Source organism: Palaemon carinicauda, chromosome 1, assembly GCF_036898095.1.
Source record: "Palaemon carinicauda isolate YSFRI2023 chromosome 1, ASM3689809v2, whole genome shotgun sequence".
NCBI lineage: Eukaryota > Metazoa > Arthropoda > Malacostraca > Decapoda > Palaemonidae > Palaemon > Palaemon carinicauda.
Genome location: NC_090725.1, coordinates 155,870,322 through 155,894,277, shown reverse-complemented (window position 1 = coordinate 155,894,277; position 23,956 = coordinate 155,870,322). Strand labels below are relative to the sequence as shown.

The 23,956-nt window shown below is 36.2% G+C and overlaps 1 protein-coding gene across 1 annotated transcript; it reads right to left on the bottom strand.

The window, feature by feature from the left end:
- On the bottom strand, positions 1–23,838 carry LOC137652516 (acidic mammalian chitinase-like). The gene is made up of 8 exons (XM_068385971.1): positions 23,681–23,838; positions 12,935–13,080; positions 11,922–12,065; positions 11,585–11,716; positions 11,019–11,270; positions 10,285–10,446; positions 777–899; positions 1–544 (listed from the first exon to the last, which is right to left on the bottom strand). The coding sequence occupies exons 1-8, from the start codon at positions 23,730–23,732 to the stop codon at positions 413–415; spliced, it is 1,143 nt and encodes a 380-aa protein (XP_068242072.1). The 5' UTR covers positions 23,733–23,838; the 3' UTR covers positions 1–412.
- Between the last annotated feature and the right edge of the window lie 118 nt (positions 23,839–23,956).

Sequence of the window (23,956 nt, the reverse complement as noted above, 5' to 3'; positions counted from 1 at the left end):
CAAACTTCAAATTTTACTTCCAAAAACTTAGTTTCATGCATTGTTTGAGTTACTGTTGATGCTGACATACAGATAGACATGCACTTCCACTCTGTGCGGCTAAGACTATTTAGGGGAACTACCAAATAATGCTCTATTCATGTGGGGAAAATGTTTGATATAATCATGTTATCAAATGGAAATATCAACAAAAATATGCCCGATCATGAGATGGAATTTTATAAGTAATATTCTGATGCACTTGAGAAAATTCATTAAATGATTACATGATTAAGATATAAAGTATATATTAAAAAAAAAAATTCAGATTTTCTAAGAAAAGTGGTTGAAATAATTCTCTGATTTCTTAAAGAAAATGCCTAGAATGATTGTCTGCATTTACCAAAGAGTTATGTGCGAATTTAACAACCAATTACAGATTTAGTGCATCATTGATGGCGTTGAGCAGAGGGCGAGGTTTGCCGTAACAAGTGCCGTGGAAGTCGTCGGCGTCAATGCTCCACACCATGCAGCCAGCTAAGCCTTTGTCCACGGCATATTTGGCCTGTCAACAGATACACATTTAGGCCTACTCGTGTTTATCATTTCATAAGCGGATGAACAAAACGAAAAGTAGATTCGATAGCCTCATTATAAAATTTATAAATGTAAAACTGATATGTATAACAATTAGAGGATATAGATTGCAGGCTAACCACAATCAATTTAATTCTGTCCTTCAAATGCGTTAACATAAATACATAGGCTACATACATGTATACAAGTGAACTACCTACTTTGATACCAAGTGAAATAGAGTCTTCATAAGCAAACCAGTTGAGGCCGTAATATCCATAAGGTTCGTTCATGTCAGGCTCGTGAACTATGGTCCAGTCTTCCGTCATTTGGGATGCACAAATCTTGAAGCAGAACAAACCACAATTAGGGCGGTTAATAAGGGGTCGCATAAAGAAACTGTCTTCCAATGTATGCCATAGAAGGAAAAAGCATTCGAGCCACGAAATGATGAAATTTAGGTCTTTCATATAATATTTTCCAGGTTCCAGGTTCCTCGTTGCTCATATTACACAACACTATTATTGCAGGCACACCACTAGGTGTGTAGGTGCAACGAGCTGCATTCTGTAGAAAGGTCATTGTCATTAATTTACATCTGTACCGCATGTGTTTCATGCACGTTCATACAATGCAATACTATTGCTTTTTTATCCCTTGCTCTCTCCCACACTGATCATTGACCAACTTGTTTAAGCTTGCTATCTCATGCTTTAATTTGTTTAAATTTTTGTGACATTCTTGCTCAGAAGTGCTTACATATAAGCTCGTTATCAGTTGAATAAAGATTACTTGCATTCAGTTTGCCTCTTTCTTTATTAACACCTAAGAGTTAGTTACCACATTGGTGACCACCAGAGTGACTACTCCACACTGCCTTTTACACTCAACCATTTGCCCTACTCTTATTATAATGCCACCCACTGAACCTGCCTCTCCGACACAAGACACCTTAAAGAAACACATTGGCCGCCATTCACCTGGGATTGGATTACAATGCTCTAGCAAAAGCCCAACGTAAAGATCCAGAGTACCAAGCATGTAAGACATCCTGCACATACCTCCGTTGGAAAAACGTCGCCCTCGAAGACTCCAACACTATCCTCCTCTGTGACATCAGTTCTGGTAGACCACGATCATGAATACCTACTCCCATGCACTGACAGGTGTTTGATTTCATTCATGACCTTTCACATGCCTTGCGCCGATCTACTACACAGCTACTGAAGACAAAGTTCATTTGGCACTGCATTAATAAAAATGCTATGGATTGGGGATGCACCTGTACTTCATGCCAATCTTCAAAAGTACATCAACACACGGATTCAGGTGCGGACACCTTTCCTCAACCTCAACGTCGATTTGCCCACATATACATTGATGTAGTAGGTCCCCTATTTAAATTAAAAGGACATCGTTACCTGTTTCACCCTAACATCAGACAACTGCCTACAACCCTGCAGCCAACGGAATTGTTGAACGTTTACATCGCATCATCAAAGTAGTTTTGATGTCCTGTACAATGTATCAGGACATCAAAACTACTTTGATGATGCGATGTAAACGTTGCAACCTTCTCCGACAATCTCTAGTGTCTATGTCACGCTATGGAAAAATCTATCCCTGTCGCTAGACTTACAAGCCCCCAGCAAAACCACATACCAGAAAATTTACACACCGCAAAACACTTCTTCCTGCGTAACGACAATAGCAAGCCACCGCTAACACCCCCTTACATAGGTCATCACACACAGAAGGCTTTCTTAATTAACATTCATGGTAAAGAAGACTGGGTCTCCAATGATCGCCTAAAACTTGCGTATCTTCTGCAAGATGAGCCGTTTAAAGTACGTCACTCAAGAGCAGGGTGCCCTATTTCATTTGTATGTCATTTTTAGGGGGGGAGCCATGTACTACTCGCGTTTCATACACTCTCATACAATGTAATGCTATTGCTTTTGCTATCCTCCGCTCTCTCTCCCACACTTGTAATAGACCAACCTGTTTATTCTTGCTTTCTCGTGCTTTTTTTCATGTTTGAATTTTGTGATATTCTTGCTCAGAAGTCATTGCATATAAGCCCCTTATCAGTTGAATATAGGTTACTTGCATTCACCTCACCTCTCTGTTAACACTTAACAGTTACGTTGCCACACCTCCTACACGGACAGCATAACTTGCATACTTTTACTTTTAACTGCCAGACCCTGTCTAATATATCGGGTAACTTCTTAGGATGGTGATTCCAACACCCTTAATTCTATGATACTGCTTCAAATTTTCCTAATTCCTTACAGCTAAACATATGCTTTGTTGTATCATCTGCCTCACTACACAGCACACGAAGCCTATCCTTTCCTTTCCTGTATCAATACTTTTCTTTCAAGTCTATCATATTCAACCTTCGCTTCATTATTACTGTAACAAAGCTCCCTTAGTGTTAAGTTCAGCTACGTAATATCTTCTGCATTACCATTTACAAGCCTCAATTTAGTTATTTCTGTTTTCTTTTCTTCTATTTTTCTTTTATCTTAATTATCACATTTTATTTCTTTCTTGAGTTTTTACTTTCTATACTTTTTTACTTCAATTTCAATATCATATTCCTTGCATATTTCTAAAAAAAAAAACATTTTTTCCCAGCATTCCCCATATGAATCCCTTATTTGGTCTTCCACTATCTCCTTAACTAATCTTTTATCATCTGATGTAACGATGTTATGAAACAACATCACCTTTTTGTATTCTATTCTTAACTGGCCATGTTCTTATTTCCACTATTAATCCCCAATAAGGTATAGTTGAAACTTGTTTAAACATTCCTTTCATAACGTTGTACTGTATACTATCTAGTTCTTTCATTTCTTGTACTTTATTAACCGCCTCCCCCCCCCCGCCCCCCATCTCTCAATATTTGCAATTATTGCCGGTATCATTGCTGTTTCATAAATCTTTATTCTCACCAGCAATGCCAAATCTCCTACTCTGTTACTGCCTCCATACTTCCCAGCTTTTTGCACCATGTATTCTATTTTTACTTCATTTTTGCTTATGCTAAGACCATAGTCTCCTTTTTATGAGTACCATTCTCTTAAGTATCTATATTCCTTAACTGTTTCTAACCTTCCATTTCCAACTAACCCGTTAACCTTTCTAACTTTTTTTTTTATTTATTTACTAACATCGCTGACTTCTGTAGATTTGTGCTGAGAGTAAATTTCAAAACTTCGGCTGTTGCTTATGGCTTTTCCTACTTTGTATCTATTATTACTAAGAAACATATCATCTACATATATCAGAACCTCTATTCTGATGTTTCTAATCAGAGTCTTCTCACTTATAGTATAAACTTTGTCTGCAAAAAATTTATTTGTAAGGCTCTCATTTAAAAGACTTTAAATTCTATGAGGTAGTTTATCATTGGAACAGCCATATCAAACACCATTCAAAATATGAGGGAAACTTTCAGATAAATTCTTCTGAGTAATAAAACAAACTTTAATGAATAGAATATCATCAGAACAATCATTTATATATCAGGGGTTTTGAGGTATTAAAAACCATTATAAGATAATACATTATTGGATCAGTTATTGTTTGCGACTTATTACAAAAAAAAAAATCTAGTCATCTCTGTAGAGCCAATTTCCCACGTTCACAACTTCTGTTTGAGATGGTTTCTTACAGCTTTTCTTTTTGAAGAGCACACACACACACGCACTCACACACACACACGCACACACACACGCACTCACACACACACACACACACACGCACACACACACACACACACATATATATATATATATATATATATATATATATATATATATATATATATATATATATATATATATATATATATACATATAACGGATTTTGAGTGAAGCGAAAAATCTATTTTTGGGTAAGATAGCCATGTCGTGCTGATGGAAGTTCCTTAAAGTAGCTTCCTAAGGGATATATGTACTACAGTGATATTCCCAGAGAATTTTACCTTTAGGTATCCAGAATTCTAACTCCTGGCGCGAATATCCTTAAATTTTCTCTCAAGGATATCGCATAATATCAGGGACGCATTCTTGACACGCCTCATAACAATCTGCACCCCTAATAGCGTTTACGCTTCGAGGAGGTGTGGCGAAATAAAAGGGAGCCATATCAAGGCTACCCTGGTCTCGTACTACTATTGAGTATGATAACAGCGCCATTCCCACGATGGCGGACATTCCTTGTAGCATTGAGCATGGTGTTACAGATACAGTACCATGGAGGGGGGGGATACTGTGAAGATCTTTTCTTTTTAGAAGAGATGGGTGGGTCCATCAGGACGACATGGCTATCTCACCCAAAAATAGATTCCGTTTTTTGGGCTCAAGCCATGTCGTGCTGATGGAAGCATACCAGAACATTAGTGTATCTGTGGATTTTCATCAGTGCCTTAACCTTATAGCAACCTTTTCTATGGTCATGGGGACCAATTGAGACGAGTGACGTCACCGTTATTCGTCATCATCACTAATCATAAACAATGTTAGTGCTTCCTGCCTCCTACAGGTAAGAGTCATCTAGACAGTAGAAAAGGGGTCTCGAGGTTAACATATATTGTATGACCAAACATAAATATACACTGAATATATAAATAGTCTCATAGTTATATATTTGCTGAATTAACATCAGTGTCTCTTATATCTATATTTGTGAGCATACAATTATATGAGGAATACTTACTTTGGTAAGTTGAAGAACTCTGGCATGTATACATACAATTGTCTGGCGAAAGCGGACGCACTACATTCTAATAGACATTTATTCCTAATAAATGACTAAAAGGGATGGTTAGTAAAACTAATGTAGTATGACAATGGGATTATACCTGTAACAAGTACAGTACAGAGACTATATTTCTTTCTTAAAGGGAAGAAATGATGAGTGCCACTCTCAGACTGAAGAAAATTTATAAAACAATTTCTCTTCATAATTCCTGTACTGGTTACTTCTATCTGCACTGTGTACTACGTACACTGGCATTAGTGCTATCTGTATAATTCCAGACCTGGGATTTTGAACATAGCTAGTGTCACCATGGTAACACTTTATCAAGAGAGGTCACACCTAGGAAGGGTGACCACTTCTCCCTTTAATTGACAGTCCCAGTCAATTATCTGTTCATCGTAGAATTAGACGGCAGGTTAAGTATTCTACCCGACGTCACCACATACTGCTTCAGATCATGGAGTTGCTTAGCGTAGTGTTTGTAGAACACTCTGGATGATTCTCACCCAGTACATGTGTGAGGACATGTGAGGTCCCAAGCTATTAACTGTGTACCACAGTAATTAGGGGGCAGGTTTTAATACACTACCTGCTGCCACAACGAAGTGTTTCAGTTCATGCACTTGTTTTGCATAGTGTTTGTAAAACACTCTGGATGATTTCCATTCAGTGTATGAACGAAGACGCTCAAAGTCCATATACTGAAAGAAGTTCAGTGATGAAGCAATCTTTCTCGGATCATGACCTGCGGGTGTACTGTTCGGATCTGCTCTACGAATAAAGTAGGTGAGCTTCGCCCTTAGTTGTTTCAGGGATAATTTTGATCCAGAAGTTTCTCCTTTAAAGAGCTGTTCTCCCCTGAAGTCTGGAGTTCTACGAAGATAGACCTTTAGGCACTCTACAGGACATAGAGAGACATCTTCCTTCAGGAAAGAGATTCAGTTCTCCCACTTCCGTGAACTGAATGTGACCCTCATCTCTGGATAGGGCCACTATTCCACTAACTCTAGCCCCAGAGGCTATAGCAAATAGAAAAATAACCTTTTGGGTTATATCCTTAAGAGAACAATCTTCATTGTTCACAGATGAGGCATAATGTAGGACCTTGTCCAAAGACAAAGAGATGGGCTTTGGTGGTACTGCAGGCCTAAGCCTAGCGCATGCCTTCAAAATCTTATTAAAGATTTCATCCGCCAGATCCACTTGAAAAGCATATAGGAGAGGCCTAGTGAAGGCTGACTTGCACGTATTTATCGTATTGGCCGCCAGACCTTGGGTATGAAGGTGGACAAAGAAGGACAGACAGAAGTTCATTGAAATTTCTTTCGGTCCTTTTGCTTTCACAAACGCAACCCACTTTTTCCAGGAAGACTCATATTGTCTTCTAGTTGACTTAGCCTTGCATTCTTCTAAGAATTCTATATTGCCTTTTGAGATCCCAAATCTTTTTCTAACTGCTAGAGTAATAAAATCATGAAATGAAGGGTTTGGGTTCTCTGTGATAAAACGAAGGCAGTTAATTTCTGAACCTTCGGAAATAAACCTAGGATCAGAGCTAGGACCAGCCTCATCTTCAAGTTCTTCACATCTTCTATCAGCCTCACTGGAGGATCCTCGTATGGGGCTACATATCGAGGTAGATTCTAGTATAAAATATATAGTAGTTTTCTATCTGCAGTATATTCTATACTGCAGATATACTGGCTACCTGTATAACATATACAGTAGTTCAGCCGGCATGTTGCCGGCATAGCTAGGTCTTGCCGGCATACCAAGCATGCTAGCTAGAGAGAGAGAGAGAGATAGCATGGAAAAAAGGATACTCCTTACTGTGAATGTATACAGTAATTAAGGATGTAAAAGTCTAATTTGACTGCCTTTCTCCAGAAAGAAGGTTCTAATAGAAGGGGAGAATGTACCATTCAGGCTTCCATGCAGCTACAGTACTATTGCCGGCAAGGTACCGCCGATACACTGCCGGCCGGCAAGCCTCCAGCAGTACTTGTACAGTCGGCGTGTTGCCAAGTGAGTCAGCACTATCTTTGCCAGCCTGGCCGGCAGTACCCCGGCAACAGAACCTGTAGCAGCAGTCCAAGGGAGGATTGAAGAACCTTGGGGACAGAAGGGACTTCCCACTCACGGCCATCATGGCCGCCGGCAGCCGCCAGCTACTGACAGCCATCTTGGCCGCCGGGTGAGCCGGCAGTTGCCGGCTGGGCCGGCAGTTGCCGACAGTCTCCAGTTGTCAAGATGGCTGCCGGCAGTCATCAGCTAACGGCAGGGACCATCGCAGTCGGCAGATGATGTGGTTGGCTGCAGTATGCCCTGCCGTCAGCCAAAGTCATGGCTAGAGAGGGAGTCTGGCTGGCTCCGGCAACCTACCGGCAATGGTAGGTTGCAAGATGCCGGCCTAAAGAAAGACAATGGCTCAGCCATCAAAAGTGGACAGAGGGGTAGGGAACAGGGTCCTGTAACGAGTGTGAAAGGAACTGGCAAAATTGTCAGTCCTACCACCTGCTAAAAGAAACTCTGTATCAGTATCGGCAGAATCCCAGGTGACAGGAGAGACTCAGTTCTCCATCCCAGAGATTGCCGACACAGTTAAGGGGATGGCGGCACTGCCGCCTCCTCTCAACAAACGAGAAACAGAGATCCAGTGCCACGTTATCCTAGGCTAAAGAATATTACTCTTCAGCCCAGAATACTGAGGCACAGGACTAGTCTTTTAGTCGCAAGGAGAAGATGGTATCCTACCATAACTTCGAGTGCGGCTAATGAGGGCTAACCTCCATTGCCGGCCACCTAGCCGGCAGGGAAATGATGGTATCCTACAACCCATTCACCCTGCCAGCAGGTCGCCAACATAAGACTAAATACTCTGAGATTCTGACTAAATCCCAAAACCTGCTGGTATACCACAACCGACGGTTAAGGGAAGAGGCAGGACAAACCCTAAGTTAGCCATGTCTGAATAAAATTCAAGGCACGGCTATTAGGGTTGTAGTCTGAGGCTACACTCAGAGTGAAAGAGATTACCCTTAAATCTCCGAAGAGACGTGTAATCTTTCATAACATTCTAGGAGGTATCAGTCTCCACTGAATGAAAACAATACAAGAGGGTAACCGGGGAATGTCTGAACGTATAGTAAAATGTCTAGGTTAGGTTACCTAGGCTAGACTAGATCTCGGTTACCTAAATCACCGAAACTCTAACTATACGATCGACAGAGAAAAAGGAAAAAATTATGCACATTATCAAATCTTTACAAGAATAATTGCCTAAATAGCTAAATAATTAAAATAATTAAATAAGGCTATTTAAAACTGGAAGTCGTTCAGCTATCTGAATAACACATGCCTAACAAACGACGGCGCCCATGGCGCCTTCAGTAACTCGCCTAGCTCTTAGGCATAATAAAATACTCTAATTTCATTGTGAAACAGGAGCTAAAATATACTCATAGTAAAGACCCGATACTCAATTTTCCAGAGTCGGAAGAAGATGGAGAAAGCATAATTATAATCCTGTAAAACAATCGAAAAGTTAGATCACCAGGGAATACTACCAAGCGAAATCGCTACAAAAAAAGGAATGTCCGCCATCGTGGGAATGGCGCTGTTATCATACTCAATAGTAGTACGGAAACGGTGTAGCCTTGATACGGCTCCCTTTTATTTTGCCACACCTCCTCGAAGCATAAACGCTATTAGGGGTGCAGATTGCTATGAGGCGTGTCAAGAATGCGTCCCTGATATTATGCGATATCCTTGAGAGAAAATTTAAGTATATTCGCGCCAGGAGTTAGAATTCTGGATACCTAAAGGTAAAATTCTCTGGGAATATCACTGTAGTACATATACTTTAAGGAACTTCCATCAGCACGACATGGCTTGAGCCCAGATATATATATATATATATATATATATATATATATATATATATATATATATATATATATATATATGTGTGTGTGTGTGTGTGTGTGTGTGTGTATAGTATGTGGGTTATTGAATTCCTCTCTCATCCAGTTTCTTTAAAATTCTAGGTGTGATTCTTGATTGCATGGTTACCTCAGAGAAACATGTATAGTCTGTTTCTTCTTGAATTTCACAAAAAGTAATGTGTACATTGAGAAAATCTCTCGAGAATTTTGGAGATCTATCTATCCCTGTGAAATTTTTTTTCTTGTTTTCTATTCTGCCATGTTTAAGTATTATTATCTCATGTGGGCAAAAGCTTAGAGTCCCCGGTCAGTTAAATTCCATCCACACCCCCGATACGGATATTAATCTCTGGCACAGTCGCCCAATGAGCTCATTGTGCAGGCTATATAAGATTTCCCATTTTTCTGAATACGGTATCATTTTATACTTAGGGTTTCCATTGCCAAATTCCCAAAAAGAAGAACAATTTTTTTGCAAACATCAATTCTTAACCTAAATTAAATATGATTGTTGAAGTTGAAATATAAAATGTCATATAATGTATATATATATATATATATATATATATATATATATATATATATATATATATATACGTATATATATATATATATATATATATATATATATATATATATATATATATATATATATAGACGGACCCATAAAGCAGGACAGAGGTCAGAATGCTAAAAAATAAGTCTGACCAAATTGTGGAATGTCCTTCCCTTTCAAATTGTTGAATCACGGGAACAGCAAACCTTCATAATTGGTGATAATGTATTTTTGTTGAACAGGTTGACTATACGTCTCGTTTCATAGTTTATTTATCACTTATTTAACTTTAAACAGTAATTGGTTTTATTTTTTCTTCTTTTATTTAGAATAATTTTTAGTAGTCCTTTTCTTTTCTTTATTAGGGTGGTTTCTGTAATTTCAGCTCTGATTACAGCTTAGCTTGTAATGATAATAACAACAATCATAACGATAACAATAATGATACACTACCTGATTGTATCCTCCTTCAGAGGGTCCAGGATTTGACGCTGGAGCGTAGATGCCCGTTTCAGCAGCTGAGTCCAGTGTGTATGTGTGAGCGTGGAAAGGAAGGCCCAACACTAACTTCTCTTTGGGAGCCCCTTTTTCAATCCAGTAGTTCACAGCATAGTCCTGAAGGATCATATATAGTAAATGATAGCGATGCTCCTTACTCAAAAGTATTTCACTGTGGAATTACCTTGGCAGGTTAGGAAATCGAGCTATCCTTGGATATAGATAAATGTACAAAAAGACGAAACTATAATTATTTGAATAGTCCATTCATTATATTATTAATATCTTACAGTCATTGTACAGACTGGTTAAAATAATTTGTTTTCTGCAACTGAACATGCTTGCAACACAGAACTGTTCTCAATCTGAAAGACAACACAGAAAATAATTCATCAATGGTAATCTATAGTTTTAGGGTAATGTTTGTATCCAATTTCCAATAAAGTTTTACTTCTTTTAATAAGGTGAAGAAAAAGTTTTTTTTTTTTTTTTTTTTTTTTTTGAGAATAAAGTTTATAATACGGCTGTGCATGTCATTCTACATGTTTACCTTAGGTACAGTTAGATTATGTGAGGTTAGCCAAAGCATTATTGTGAAGTTTTTTTTTTTATATACAAAATTTTTCTCCTGGTGTGTACTGGCCTACGTGATAGAAAATACAATTACAGAAAAATGGATGAACATTGACCTGGTTGAGGGTGAGAGCGCGTCCCTCATCTTTTGGATGTGCGTAGAGGATTGAGCGGTGATGTGTGTACTTTTCCCAGTTGCCATGAAAATTGTAAGTCATCAGATTGATCAGGTCAAGGTATTTGGACATGCCTGGGACGTCGTAAGCCGGGTCAATGGTGTTCTTGCCGGCGGAGACAGCAGCTGTCAGTATCATGCCCTCGGGATGCAGAGCTTCAGAGAACTCTCGCAGGAGGGTGACGAAGTTAACCTAAAGAAAACATGTAAGATTCCGATCATTGGCCATTTCACCAATTGAACAAAACGACATAAATAAAAGCCTCTTTAGCTGGGCGAATCTCGTCAAATCAACACCTTTGTTGAAATACATCAACTGGTACATGTGTTTTGCGATGCTAATTAGCAACAGATAGATAGAAACTAGAAATTTAAAAAAGGCTCCTGAAATTACAGTAGGTGGGCAGGTATTTTAATTGGCTTTATTCTGTATTTTAGAAGTTATACAGCTTATGCAGGGAGATAAAATGATAATGAAAGGAAACGTAGACACGATCATAGACTCACGTAATCATCGGGACTTCCCCCTTTCTTCGTCGGGTACTCCCAATCCAAATCGATTCCATCGAATTTGTGTTCCTTCAGTAACTTTAAAGTCGAGTCAATAAAGATCTTTCTTGTAGCTGGGTCCTCGGCCATCTTGAAATATCAATGGAAGTTTGTGAATTTTTCAAATGTTCTGAGATTATTTTCATCTATTTCGATTGGAAGAAACCATGAAAGCCACTAATCCAACATCCCAGTTTCCACTGATGGAAGGGCTGTGATTAAAAAACAAGAATTATATCAAATGGATGGCAGCAATAAGAGAGAAATTTAATTGATTCTAACGATGTTGACATACCATTGAATACCTGGACGATTCTTCGCTCGCTCCTCCGACGCTTAACAAAGTCTTGAGTTCGGGGTTTTGCTCTTTTAATCTCGTGAAGCGATCGAAGCCACATTTGCCTCCATCGTCACATAGGTCGTTACGTGGATCAAGAACCTTGTATGAATGTCAAAGGTTATCAATAAAAACATCAGATGAACTCCATAATTGCAATTATGAAATAAATGGTAGAAATTGCGGTCAAGAATCTACATAGTATTTCAACTAGATTGTTCTAATACCATAAGTCAAACTTATCGGATTTTCTATTCAACTCTCCTCGCAAAATTACACCTGAAAATAATAGATATGTATGGTTGATGGTTAAAATAGAATTATAGAAAAATCTAAATATATGATTTGTCCTGTGTATTAATAGTTTTAGTCAAAAGCGAATCATCAGGAAGTACCCAACGCTCTGTAAATATAGTAGCACCCGGTTGCTTGACCCGTTGGAGCAGCTGCCTTTGAGGAGTCGATCCTCCCTCGCTCCAGCAACACCCATTGATTAGGAGCAATGTCTTTATTATAATTAGAATTATAAATGAAGGTGAAGCGGATAACGGCTAATCAGGGCACAAACAGCGCGCTGCTACCAGCGAAAGGGAGTTGCCGAACTCCACGAATTCTAAAGTTTTTTTTTTTTTTTTTATGTAGTTCCTAAATTTCGTGTCGAATCAACAGCTTGTAGATACATATGTGATAACGGAATAAGTGTGATATTACATTCCAAAGGAGTGATGGGATAGGAACATTATGGGTGATTTCTTTATTGATCACAGCCGCCCATGAACCATATTTCCAGTTCTCCTTTTCCTTTCAAGCATTATGTGAGTAAAGATCAAAGGTCTTGAACAGTGGTATGAACTTTACCTTAAATGGGATGCAACCTTAGATTCATAAAAAAAAACACGTTAAAACTGTTATAACTCTAATAACCAAGTCTTATAAAGGAGAGAGATAATTCACTCCAATGGGCGTCTTACCTTGATGGTAAAATCCTCACCTAGTCCTGCGAAGGCGTAATTCAAGTGGGTGCAGAGGAAAGGGTCATTGTCCTCCACCTCGTATTTGAAAGGTTCCGGTCTGTACACCGCCTTAGAACTGTAGTAACACACCAAAGCTTTCGATTCTGTTTGACCAAAAAAAAAAAAATAAAGAAAAAAAAGGTCATAATTTTTCAAAAGTTTTTACGATCTGAAGACTATTGCCATGGTTTCTATACCATTTATCATTTCACATATAGATGATATGATTGACCAATTTGTTAGAGCTAATTAAAGATACTATCGCAGATACATATATAATCTTTATAGCTTCTTATATGAAATTATATATTTGTTAAAACTGCACAGAAAAAGCTAACGTTTCATTTTGTTTGCTATCAAGATGTCTGTGCATTTGTAATAATTATACCCATTGTAAAGTAAAACAATGGAACATTAAGATTTCTATGTATGTAATGTATGTATAAATGTATTATTATGGTCCCGGGTCTGGCACTAAAAATATATTTTATATATTACGGCTGGCAAGTTACATAGCCTCTCGAGTTCCAAACCCACCTGTTTGTTTTTACATAAATCTGTTACACATGAAAAAAGAATTAATACCCGAGATCTGAGAAAATGATATAACTTCCAGACGCAATACAAAAAACACTGATTATCCAAAGGTCTGTTATGTACGCTCAAAAGAACTATTCAAAACAACCTCTAACTTCGATTCTTAAACAGGGATACGAGAGAGTTCTGTAAGAAATGCTGGTGATCGAAATAATACACTGATCTCCTCCAAAATCTTGAATGGTCCTTGGAGCTTGTTGATGAGTGGGAATCACCTTATCAGCAAGAAAACCAATACCTGTTGTCCTACCGTAAACTGTTTTTCCTTACTTTTCATATCAAACATTTCCTTCATTTTTTCTTTACTCGTCTTAAGGTTTTTTAGGGAAAATTTCCTTATCTCGCCAATCCTTTTCCTCAAATTCTTGACATATTCTCCATCCATTTCCTCTCGCTCCTTCCATTCTTCTGCTAACATTTTAATCGGTCCTCGTACTTCTCGTCCAAGCATTACGTACCTCAAATAACATCAACGGAAGTCCGATGTTCCATTCATTCCCTGTTTCGTTGCATTACTTCGTTAACATACTCTTCAGAGTTTGATGAAGTCTCTCGAATGCACCTTGGGTCTCCGGAGGATAATTGTTTCATATCTAACAGTTTCATTACGTCCTGAAACAGTTTTGACGTGAAATTTGTTCCTTGGTAACTTTGAACGATTTCCCGAATACCAAACTTAGTACAAAAAGTCTAGTAACTTTTCGGAGATTATATTGGCACTGATGTTCTTGACAGGTATGGTTTCTGGGTATCTCATCACTGGACACATCAAGGTTAACATATATTCGTGACCTTTTTTCGTCCTTGGTAATGATCCCACAATGTCGACTATTACCTTGTTGAAGGGTTCTCCTCGCACTTCAATCGGGTGTAAGAGAGCTTTCTTAATGTACTTGTTTGGCTTTCCAACCATCTGATAAACGTGACATGCACGGCAAGACTGGCCCATGTCCTTATACGTGCCAGGCCAAAAAAGTGCTTCTTAGTCTTCTCTGTTATCTTCCTTATTCCTATGTCCCGTCTCGTGTGCTACGGCGATCACCTGCCATCTCAACGGTGTGGTAATAAATATCATACAGTATATCCCCCATTCGACACTCCAAGGGATATCAGCGGGCCTATACTTATTCATAAGCAACCCGTCTTCAAGATAATAATAGGTGGAAGACTGCTGTGCCTCCATCTCATCCACTTCACAGTACAATAACTCTGTTAACGTTGCATCCTTCCGTTGCAATCCTATCAGCCTTTTCCTACTCACTTGTCCTTCTTCTAACACTGAGTTTTCTATTTCTTCCAAATCCATTGCTTCCTTTCCTTCTTGTTCATTCGTCTGTCATTTCTCTTCTCTCGGGCTTACTCTGGAGTTCTATCCTTGCATACTGTCAAGGGAATTCTCTTCCTCGGAAAACAAATCCTTCAAGTTCATCGCTCCTTCAGTTTCTTTTTCTTCTTTTTCAGCCACTTTCTTTGTCATACTCCTAGTCATAACACAACTAGGAAACAGATACGGGTAGTCCTGCTCGAGTTCAGTCGTAGGACTATACTTCAACGATTTTTCCGGTACAATAGCACAAGGCACAAACGGCGCTCCACCAACCTCATTACCCAGCAGGACTTATACTCCTTTGACAGCCAATGAATCCTTTATCACAAAATCAACATTACCTGTCACCAACTCGCATGGCAGTTTCAAACAGCAAATATGGGTAACCTACTCACCTCCTATTGTCTTCAAAATAACCGATTCTCCTGTAAGAGACTGTTCCACTAACGGGTGTACACATCGTATCACCACACTATGGTTATAACCTGTGTCTTGCAATATCTTGACTGGGGTTTGCTCACTCCTGTCTGTTGCTGCTAACATACCTTCATAAATATATGGTTTAAAGGCATCCACACTGTTCGGGTTTATCCTGTTTATCGTGTAAACGTTAGCTTGTTTATTTTCCTCTTCATCCTTTCCTGATTGTTTGTTCATCTTCGCATTCTTTAGCGACTGCTTTTGGTTGGTTCGACCAACATTCCATACTGATATGGCTTCTCTTGCCACACTTACAACAGACAATATTAACCTTCTGCAAGTCTTTAACGATAATTAAAGGAGGACAACTTGATGATTGTTGCTGTGGTACTATCGCATTCTGCTTTGGAACAGTGCCAGTGCTACTTCCACTGTAACTATTGAACTTGTTCACATAGTTGTTACTGAACTGGTTTCCATGGTTCGGCGAATACTTAACACTTAGTCGGAACGATGGTTGAAACTTCATACCTGAGGAAGGATTACGACTGATAGTTTTATAATCTTCATTTAGCGAAGCGGCTTTATCAAGTTTCTTCACCTCTCTCTCTCTCTCTCTCTCTCTCTCTCTCTCTCTCTCTCTCTCTCTCTCTCTCTCTCTCTCAAGTACGTTTGAATATGTTCAGGAATTCCTCGTAAATATTGTTCTAGTACTAACAATTCTTCTAAATCAGCCATCTCCCTCACGTTAGCAGCCTCTATCCGTCTCTTTAAACATCGTCGTATCTTATAAGCGTATTACAAGAAAGTCCTTTTCCCATCCTTCCTCAAACTTCAGAATCTTTAATTATAATATTCAGGGGTCATCTGATACACTTGTAGCACGCTCCTCTTCACTTCTTGATACTCCTTCCTCTGGTCCTGAGATAAGGATAGTTAATCACTGCGCCCTTTCTCAAAGAGAACACTGCAATAACACATACCATTTATCTTCTGGCTATTCCATTGTTGATGCGACCGTTTCAAAATAATTGAAAAATTCATCGAGAGTTTCTTCTGTGAACTTTGGAATTAACCTCTGGGCGGTCATCACATTAAACACGGGATCTTGAAAAGCAGGGATCATCTCTGTCTGCGTTGCCGACTTTACACGAGCATTCAAGTTCCAATTCCCTTGCATGTCTCACTATTTCTCTTGCCTCTTCCTTCTCTTTTTCTTCTTGCTCTCTCTCTCTCTCTTTCTTCTCGTCTTGCTTCTTCCATCTCTTTATCTTCCTGTTTTCTCTCTTTTTCTTCTCATCTTGCAATTTCTCTTGCTTCCATTTCCCTCGCATGTTTTGCAATTTCTCTGGCTTCTCCTGCTTCCATTTCTCACACATGTCATGCTTTTTCCCTCTCTCTTTCTTCTCGTTCTGTCACTCTTTCTTCTCATCTTCTCTCTATTTCTTCTCGTTCTGCCATCATCTTTAACTTGGTCAAATTCTCTTCCGCTGCATTTTGTTGAATCTCAGCCTCTGCTTCCCTTTCTGCTTTCATGCCTTCAGTTTGTGGGTCAACTGGTCCTTGCTTCGCTAAAAATTCTTCTTCAGCTTCATCTAACAGTTCACGAGCTGCTACAATATCTTCTTACGACAATATCCCCAAGTTTATCAATGCTTCTAAGGCTAGACATTTGATTTGGGCTTTAATCATTCCACTTGTTGCATGGCCACCACATGCCATTAAAATAGAGAGCCACTGAGCTTTAGTTACATTAGCTTCTGACAATTCCTGAACATTTGGGTTTTTCAAAAACTCTTGTATATTCAACTGTGCCATCTTGTACTTTAACAAAAACTTTTACCTCTCCCAAAAAAATATATCCTAACAGTACACAGAATCCTATGAATACTATACTGTTCAAACCTTCAATGAAAACACGGCCCTGTTATCACCAATATTTAAAACAGATTCACTCTGTCCCATTGGTCTGAGCACCAAAAATATATTATGGTCCCGGGTCTGGGCACCAAAATTTCTATTTTACATATTACGGCTGGCAAGTTACATAACCTCCCGAGTTCCAAACTCACTTGCCTGTTTTTACATAAATCTGTTACACTTGAAACAAATTTAATACCAGAAAATCATATAACTCCCAGACGGCAATACATAAAAACACTAAATATCCAAAGGTCTCTTACGTACACTCAAAACACACTAGGTAATTATTATTAAGAACAATTCAAAATAACCTCTTACTTCGATTCTTAAACAGAGATACGAGAGAATTCTGTAAGAAATGCGGGTGATCGAAATAATACACTCTTTACAAAATTAAATATATTTTATAAAAATTACAATACTTTGAAAGAATTTACACTCAAAACAAATTACTCAAAATATTAAATCTGAACAAAACTTAGACTAAGACAAGAAAATATTACACTGAAAATTATATGATCACTTGTTTCACTGGAAATTAAATTTTACACGAATATTTAATTCTTGATAATTAATGAAAATAGTGAAAACTTCACACTCAAATTATCAAACTTTCATTGAAATTTACATAAAAGTAACTTATAAAATTGCGCAAAGTTTCGGACCGGAGAACAATACAAATACACTTCACATTTTCACATAAATCTCACAGGGCCAGTTATAGAATTTTATATAATACCAGCACGTACAATAACACAATAAATTTGTAATCACCTTCAAGGTTCAGTAACGTTTTAACACACTACCCACGATATATGTTGGGTATGAACTTATTCACTTTGGAGAGAACACACATTCGAGGTACTCGAGGGAGAGAGATGTGGTCGGCTCTTTCAATGGAACAATATATTAACTTAAAAACTTCTAGATTATTCTAAATAGATTATTCTGTGGCTTGGGGGCAGGCTCTAGCGACGTAAGGTTGCTAACAATCAGGTCTCAGATGCATACCAATACACCAGCGAGGCAACTCTCTCTCAGCTAACTCCACCCACCTCCCATCTCGGAACAATAAAAACAAGGTTAAACTAACTCTCGGGTTTTCGAGAACTGTCCAAACACGTGAAAATATAACTTCTCACAAGCATGACGCTATACATCATGAAAACCTTAAAGAAAAATATTACATAAGCCCTCGTTCATACCATGTATGGTTCGTGCAGCATACTTAATCGAGATTGCATAGGCCTTAGTAACAAAATTCGTGAATTAAAAAGTTAATTCTTGAAAATAACGTAAAATTACATATACTGACTTGAATGAAAAGTATAATGAAATGAACAACGAAAACCTTACACAATTTACATATAATTACTTATACCTACATGACAGGAGCTCACCTTATGAGCTGGCTATACACCTCTTAAATATACAAATGAAATGCATGATTAAAATATGTACTCTACAGTAGGACAGATTTGTAAGAATATAAATATATATGTATATATATATATATATATATATATATATATATATATGTATATATATTATATGTGTATATATACATATATATAAATATGTGTATATATATATATATATATATATGTATATATATATATATATATATATATATATATATATATATATATATATATATATATTTACATACATAAATATATGTATATATATATATACATATACATAGATAGATAGATATGTTTATATATATATATATATATATATATATATATATATATATATATATATATATATATATATATATATATGTGTGTGTGTGTATATATATATATATATATATATATATATATATATATAAATATATATATATATATATATATATATATATATATATATATGTATATATATATATATATATATATATATATACATATATATATATATATATATATATATATATATATATATATATATATATATATATATATATATCTATATGCATCCAAATAAGTCATATATTTTTGATACGTTAATGCCTGGATTCTCTCAACCGGCCTCGAAGTCAGACCCTCAGGCAAAATGACACAAAGACAATAACTTCTGACCGGCTGAGAATCGAACCCTGGTCCAGGAATCTTGTATGAACGGTGACGTAACACTTGGCCAAGTGGTATGTCACTGGTCATACAAGTTTCCTGGACCAGGGTTCGATTCCCGGCCGGTCAGAAGCTATAGTCTCTGTAAGATTTCACCGGGGGCTCTGATCCCGGGGTCATTAAGAGAATCCAGATATTAATGTATCAAAATATATAGCTTATTTGAAATATGACAAAACACATTTAAATCTACAAAATTTATCATTAATCGAATGCCAAGTTTCAAACCTAGTAATTAGCTACGATGGTAAAGATGGGTTGATTTCAATTCTAAGTACAAAAACCTGAATTCGACAGGTAGGCTATATGTACAGAAGAGTTGTCATTATTTATCCTTCTCCGTGGCTAAATGGTACGGTCACTGTAATATAAGCATCCTGGACCAGGGTTCGCTTCCCGGCCCGTCAGATGCTATCGTCTTTGTGTGATTTCGCCTCAAGACTGATCCCGAGGTTGATAAGAGAATCCAGACATTAGTGTATCATTATATATCACTTATTTGAAATAAAAAAAAACACGTTTAAATGTGCAAAGTTTATCATCAATCGAATGCCAAGTTACAAACCTACCAATTAGCTACGATGGTGAAGATGGGATGATTTCAATTATAAATAAAACAAAACTGAATTCGACAGGTATATGTACAGAAGAATTGTCATTAACTTTTATCTTTCTTCGTGACTAAATGGTACGGTCACTGTTATACAAGCATCCTGAACCAGGGTTCGATTCCCGGCCGGTCAGATGCTATTGTCTTTGTGTGATTTCACCTTGAGACTCTGATCCCGAGGTTGGTAAGAGAATCCAGACATTACTGTAATGAGAAATATGGCTTATTTGAAATATATATATATATATATATGTATATATATATATATATATATATATATACATATATATGCATATATATATATATATATATATATATATATATATATATATATATATATATATTATCGTAAATTAACGAAATACGTTATTATGTATAATTCCTATTAATTTGCATACTAGCAGATACTTCAATTTATATGCATAACTGAAAAAATTCCAGTAAATATACATATTCCCTGAAATCTTAGCAATTTTGCAAAAAGACAATTACAGAAGGAGTTATTATGCAAAATAACCTAAAAATTCCATAATATTTTCATAACTCCTAAAATGATGGACATGTATCTATCCACTATGTATATAGTCGAAAGGTTAAGACCAACGGAAACCATGGTCGTTTGCGTGAGTATCTATTTCACTCTATCTCTCCAGAGCAGTCACCCTTCTGTTCACGTTTCTTTTATAAATACGTAACTTGTGTTTTTAGTATGACACTTTTATTAGTAGTATTTTCTTTTAACAATTGCATTTCATGAGAATTCATTTCCGAATATTTCTTTTGTCTTGTTATATAGAATGTCTCGCCATTCGTGTCCATTTGCTATATGAATAGACTGGAGGGTTTCAAATAAGTCTTTGTCACAAATGTAACGAAGGCACGAACCCTTTTTCCTTGATGTGCTCTTCACTCTTATTTTCATTACATCGTACTTTTTAAAGAGACGCATATCCTTTACAGTCTTTTTGATATTGTCCATTTGAGAATCATTGTCGTATTCCTCTCTCTGCATCAAGCCACATGTTTTGCTTGTTTTTTTTTTTCTTTATTCATCAGGAGGGACTAATGAAAGCACTAATTCCTTTCCTCCATTGCTTGAAACTATAAGTGCTTGTCTCGATCAAAAGAATGATATCACTTATTTAATATCACAATGTCGCCACTATCTAATTGTCTAGAGCTATGACGTAAACTATTAACAGTTAATAACAGTTATTTATGATACTAACCACGTTTATAACCATTATTTTGCAAAATTACTAAGATTTTAGGAATTATGCATATTTACTGGCATTTTTTAGTGATCATGCATAGTAACTAAAGTAACCGATAGTGTACAAATTTACTAGGAATTATATGTAATAACGTATTTCACATACTTGTGGTAATATATATATATATATATATATATATATGTGTGTGTGTGTGTGTGTGTGTGTGTGTGTGCGTGTGTGAGTATATATATATATATATATATATATATATATATATATATATATATATATATATATTATATATATAAATATATCACATATTATACATATATATATATATATATATATATATATATATATATATATATATATATTATATACATATATATATATATATGTATATATATATGTATGTATATATATATGTATATATATATATATATATATATATATATATATATATATATATATATATATATATATATTATGTTCCCTGGTCTGGGTACCAAAAATATATATTAAATATTACGGTTGGAAAGTTACATAACCTACTGAGTTCCAAATTCACCTCCTTGTTTTTGCATAATTCTGTTACAGTTGAAAAACTTAATACCCGAGCTCTGAGGAAATTATTTAACTCCCAGACGGTAATATATGAAAACACTGAATTTCCAAAGGTCTCTTTTGTACATTCAAAATAGACTGGGTAAATATTATAAAGAACTATTCAAAACAATCACTTACTTCGATTCTTAAACAGGGATACGAGAGAGTTCTGTAAAGAACACTGGTGATCTAAATAATACACTCTTTATAAAAAGGAATATATTCTATGAAAAATTACAGCACTTTGAAGAATTTACACCAAAAATAAATTACTTAAAATATAAAATCTGAACAAAACATAGATTCAGACAAGAAAATGTTACACTCTGAAAATTATATAATCACTTGACTCGAAATTTTAAATCTGAACAAAATCTTAAACTAAGACAAGAAAATATTACACTCTGAAAATTATATAATCTCTTGTTTCACTGGAAATTTAATTTTACACAAATATTTGATCTTGATAATTAATAAAAATAGTTAACACTTAACACTCTAATGATTTAACTCTTATAGAAATTTCATAAAGTAACTGATAAACTTATGAGATTTTAGCTCACACGAAGTTTTAACCAGATAGGACCAGTTACAAAACTTACACAGTACCAGCACTTACAACAACGCAATAAATTTGTAATCACTTTTAAAGTTTCTCTAATGTTTGAACACACTACACACGGTATACGTTGGGTAAAGACTTGTTCACTTTGGAGGGGACACACACTCGAGGTACTTGAGAGAGAGGATGAACTTTGGCTCTTTCACAAGACAGGCTAGTTCTCTTCTGCACTACGCATTCCTAGGGGCACATATATATATTGACTTAGTTATTCTAGATTCTTCTAGGTCAGGAGTTCTAGAAGTTTGAGGGCCATCTCTAAGAGGGCCAGAGTTACAAACTAGATAAAAATTCAGGGGAACAATCCTTGCTTGCAAGGTACCCCTTTCTCAGCTAGCTCGGCCCACCCTCATTCTCAGAATAATAAAAAAAAAAAAAAGATAAAATAACTCTGGGTTTTTCAAGAACCTTCTAAACACTTGGCAAATATAAGGATTGCGTAATCTCTCACAAACATGACACAATACCATAAAAAAATTACATAAGCCCTTGTTCATACCTCGTTTGGTTCTTACTGAATACTTAATCGAGATGATGTAAGACTTAGTAGCATAATACATGAAATAAAAAGTTAATTCTTAAAAATAACGTAAATTTACATGTACTGACTTGAATGAAGAAAACAATTAAATGAACAACGAAAGTCTTACGTAGTTTACATACAGTTACTTGAACCTACAAGAAAGGAACTCATCTTATGTGCTGGCAATACACTTCTTAAACACACAAATGAAATACATGAGTAAAATATTTACTCTACACCAGAACAGCTTCGTAGGAGTATATATACACACACACACACACACACATATATATATATATATATATATATATATATATATATATATATATATATATATATATACATATATATATGTGTGTGTGTGTATATATATATATATATAAATTTATATATATATATATATATATATATATATATATATATATACATAAATGAGTGTGTGTGTGTTTGTAGAGGTTCATATTACATATATGTATAGAGTTATATTCTTATATAAAGGAACACTTATAAATTTATACATGTATTTTTGTGCGCGTGTGTATATATATATATATATATATATATATATATATATATATATATATATATAGAGAGAGAGAGAGAGAGAGAGAGAGAGAGAGAGAGAGAGAGAGAGAGAGAGAGAGAGAGAGAGATAGATAGATATTGTGTCTAGTACGATTTCTTTTTCCCTACTTAAACTATGATTGTCCAGTACAAGAACTCTTACCAGTGAGATAGACAACGCAAGCAACGAGCGTGAATAAAAGGAGCAACTTCATGGTTGATTATTAAGCAGTCCAAGTAAATAGACCAGTCGGAGTTTTATCTTATATAGGCGCACTGTATGGGGAATTTGCTGTTTTAAAATCGCCGCCCGGCCCCATCCTCTACCACCACATCCACCCGCAGTCGAGACATTTTTCGTTTTGACAATATAGATAAGGATAAGCAGGTGAACACGTCCAGATGGCCTTTCGATTGCCTTTTGAAATTTTCCCTGATA

Bases quoted from the DNA above. Each gene is read 5' to 3' on its own strand.
- LOC137652516 (XM_068385971.1), bottom strand. From the start codon at position 23,732: ATGAAGTTGCTCCTTTTATTCACGCTCGTTGCTTGCGTTGTCTATCTC. The intron at 12,066-12,934 runs GTAAGACGCCCA...CATTCATACAAG, and splicing joins GTGAGGATTTTACCATCAAG to GTTCTTGATCCACGTAACGA. The intron at 10,447-11,018 runs GTCAATGTTCAT...ATGATCCTTCAG, and splicing joins GCGCTCTCACCCTCAACCAG to GACTATGCTGTGAACTACTG.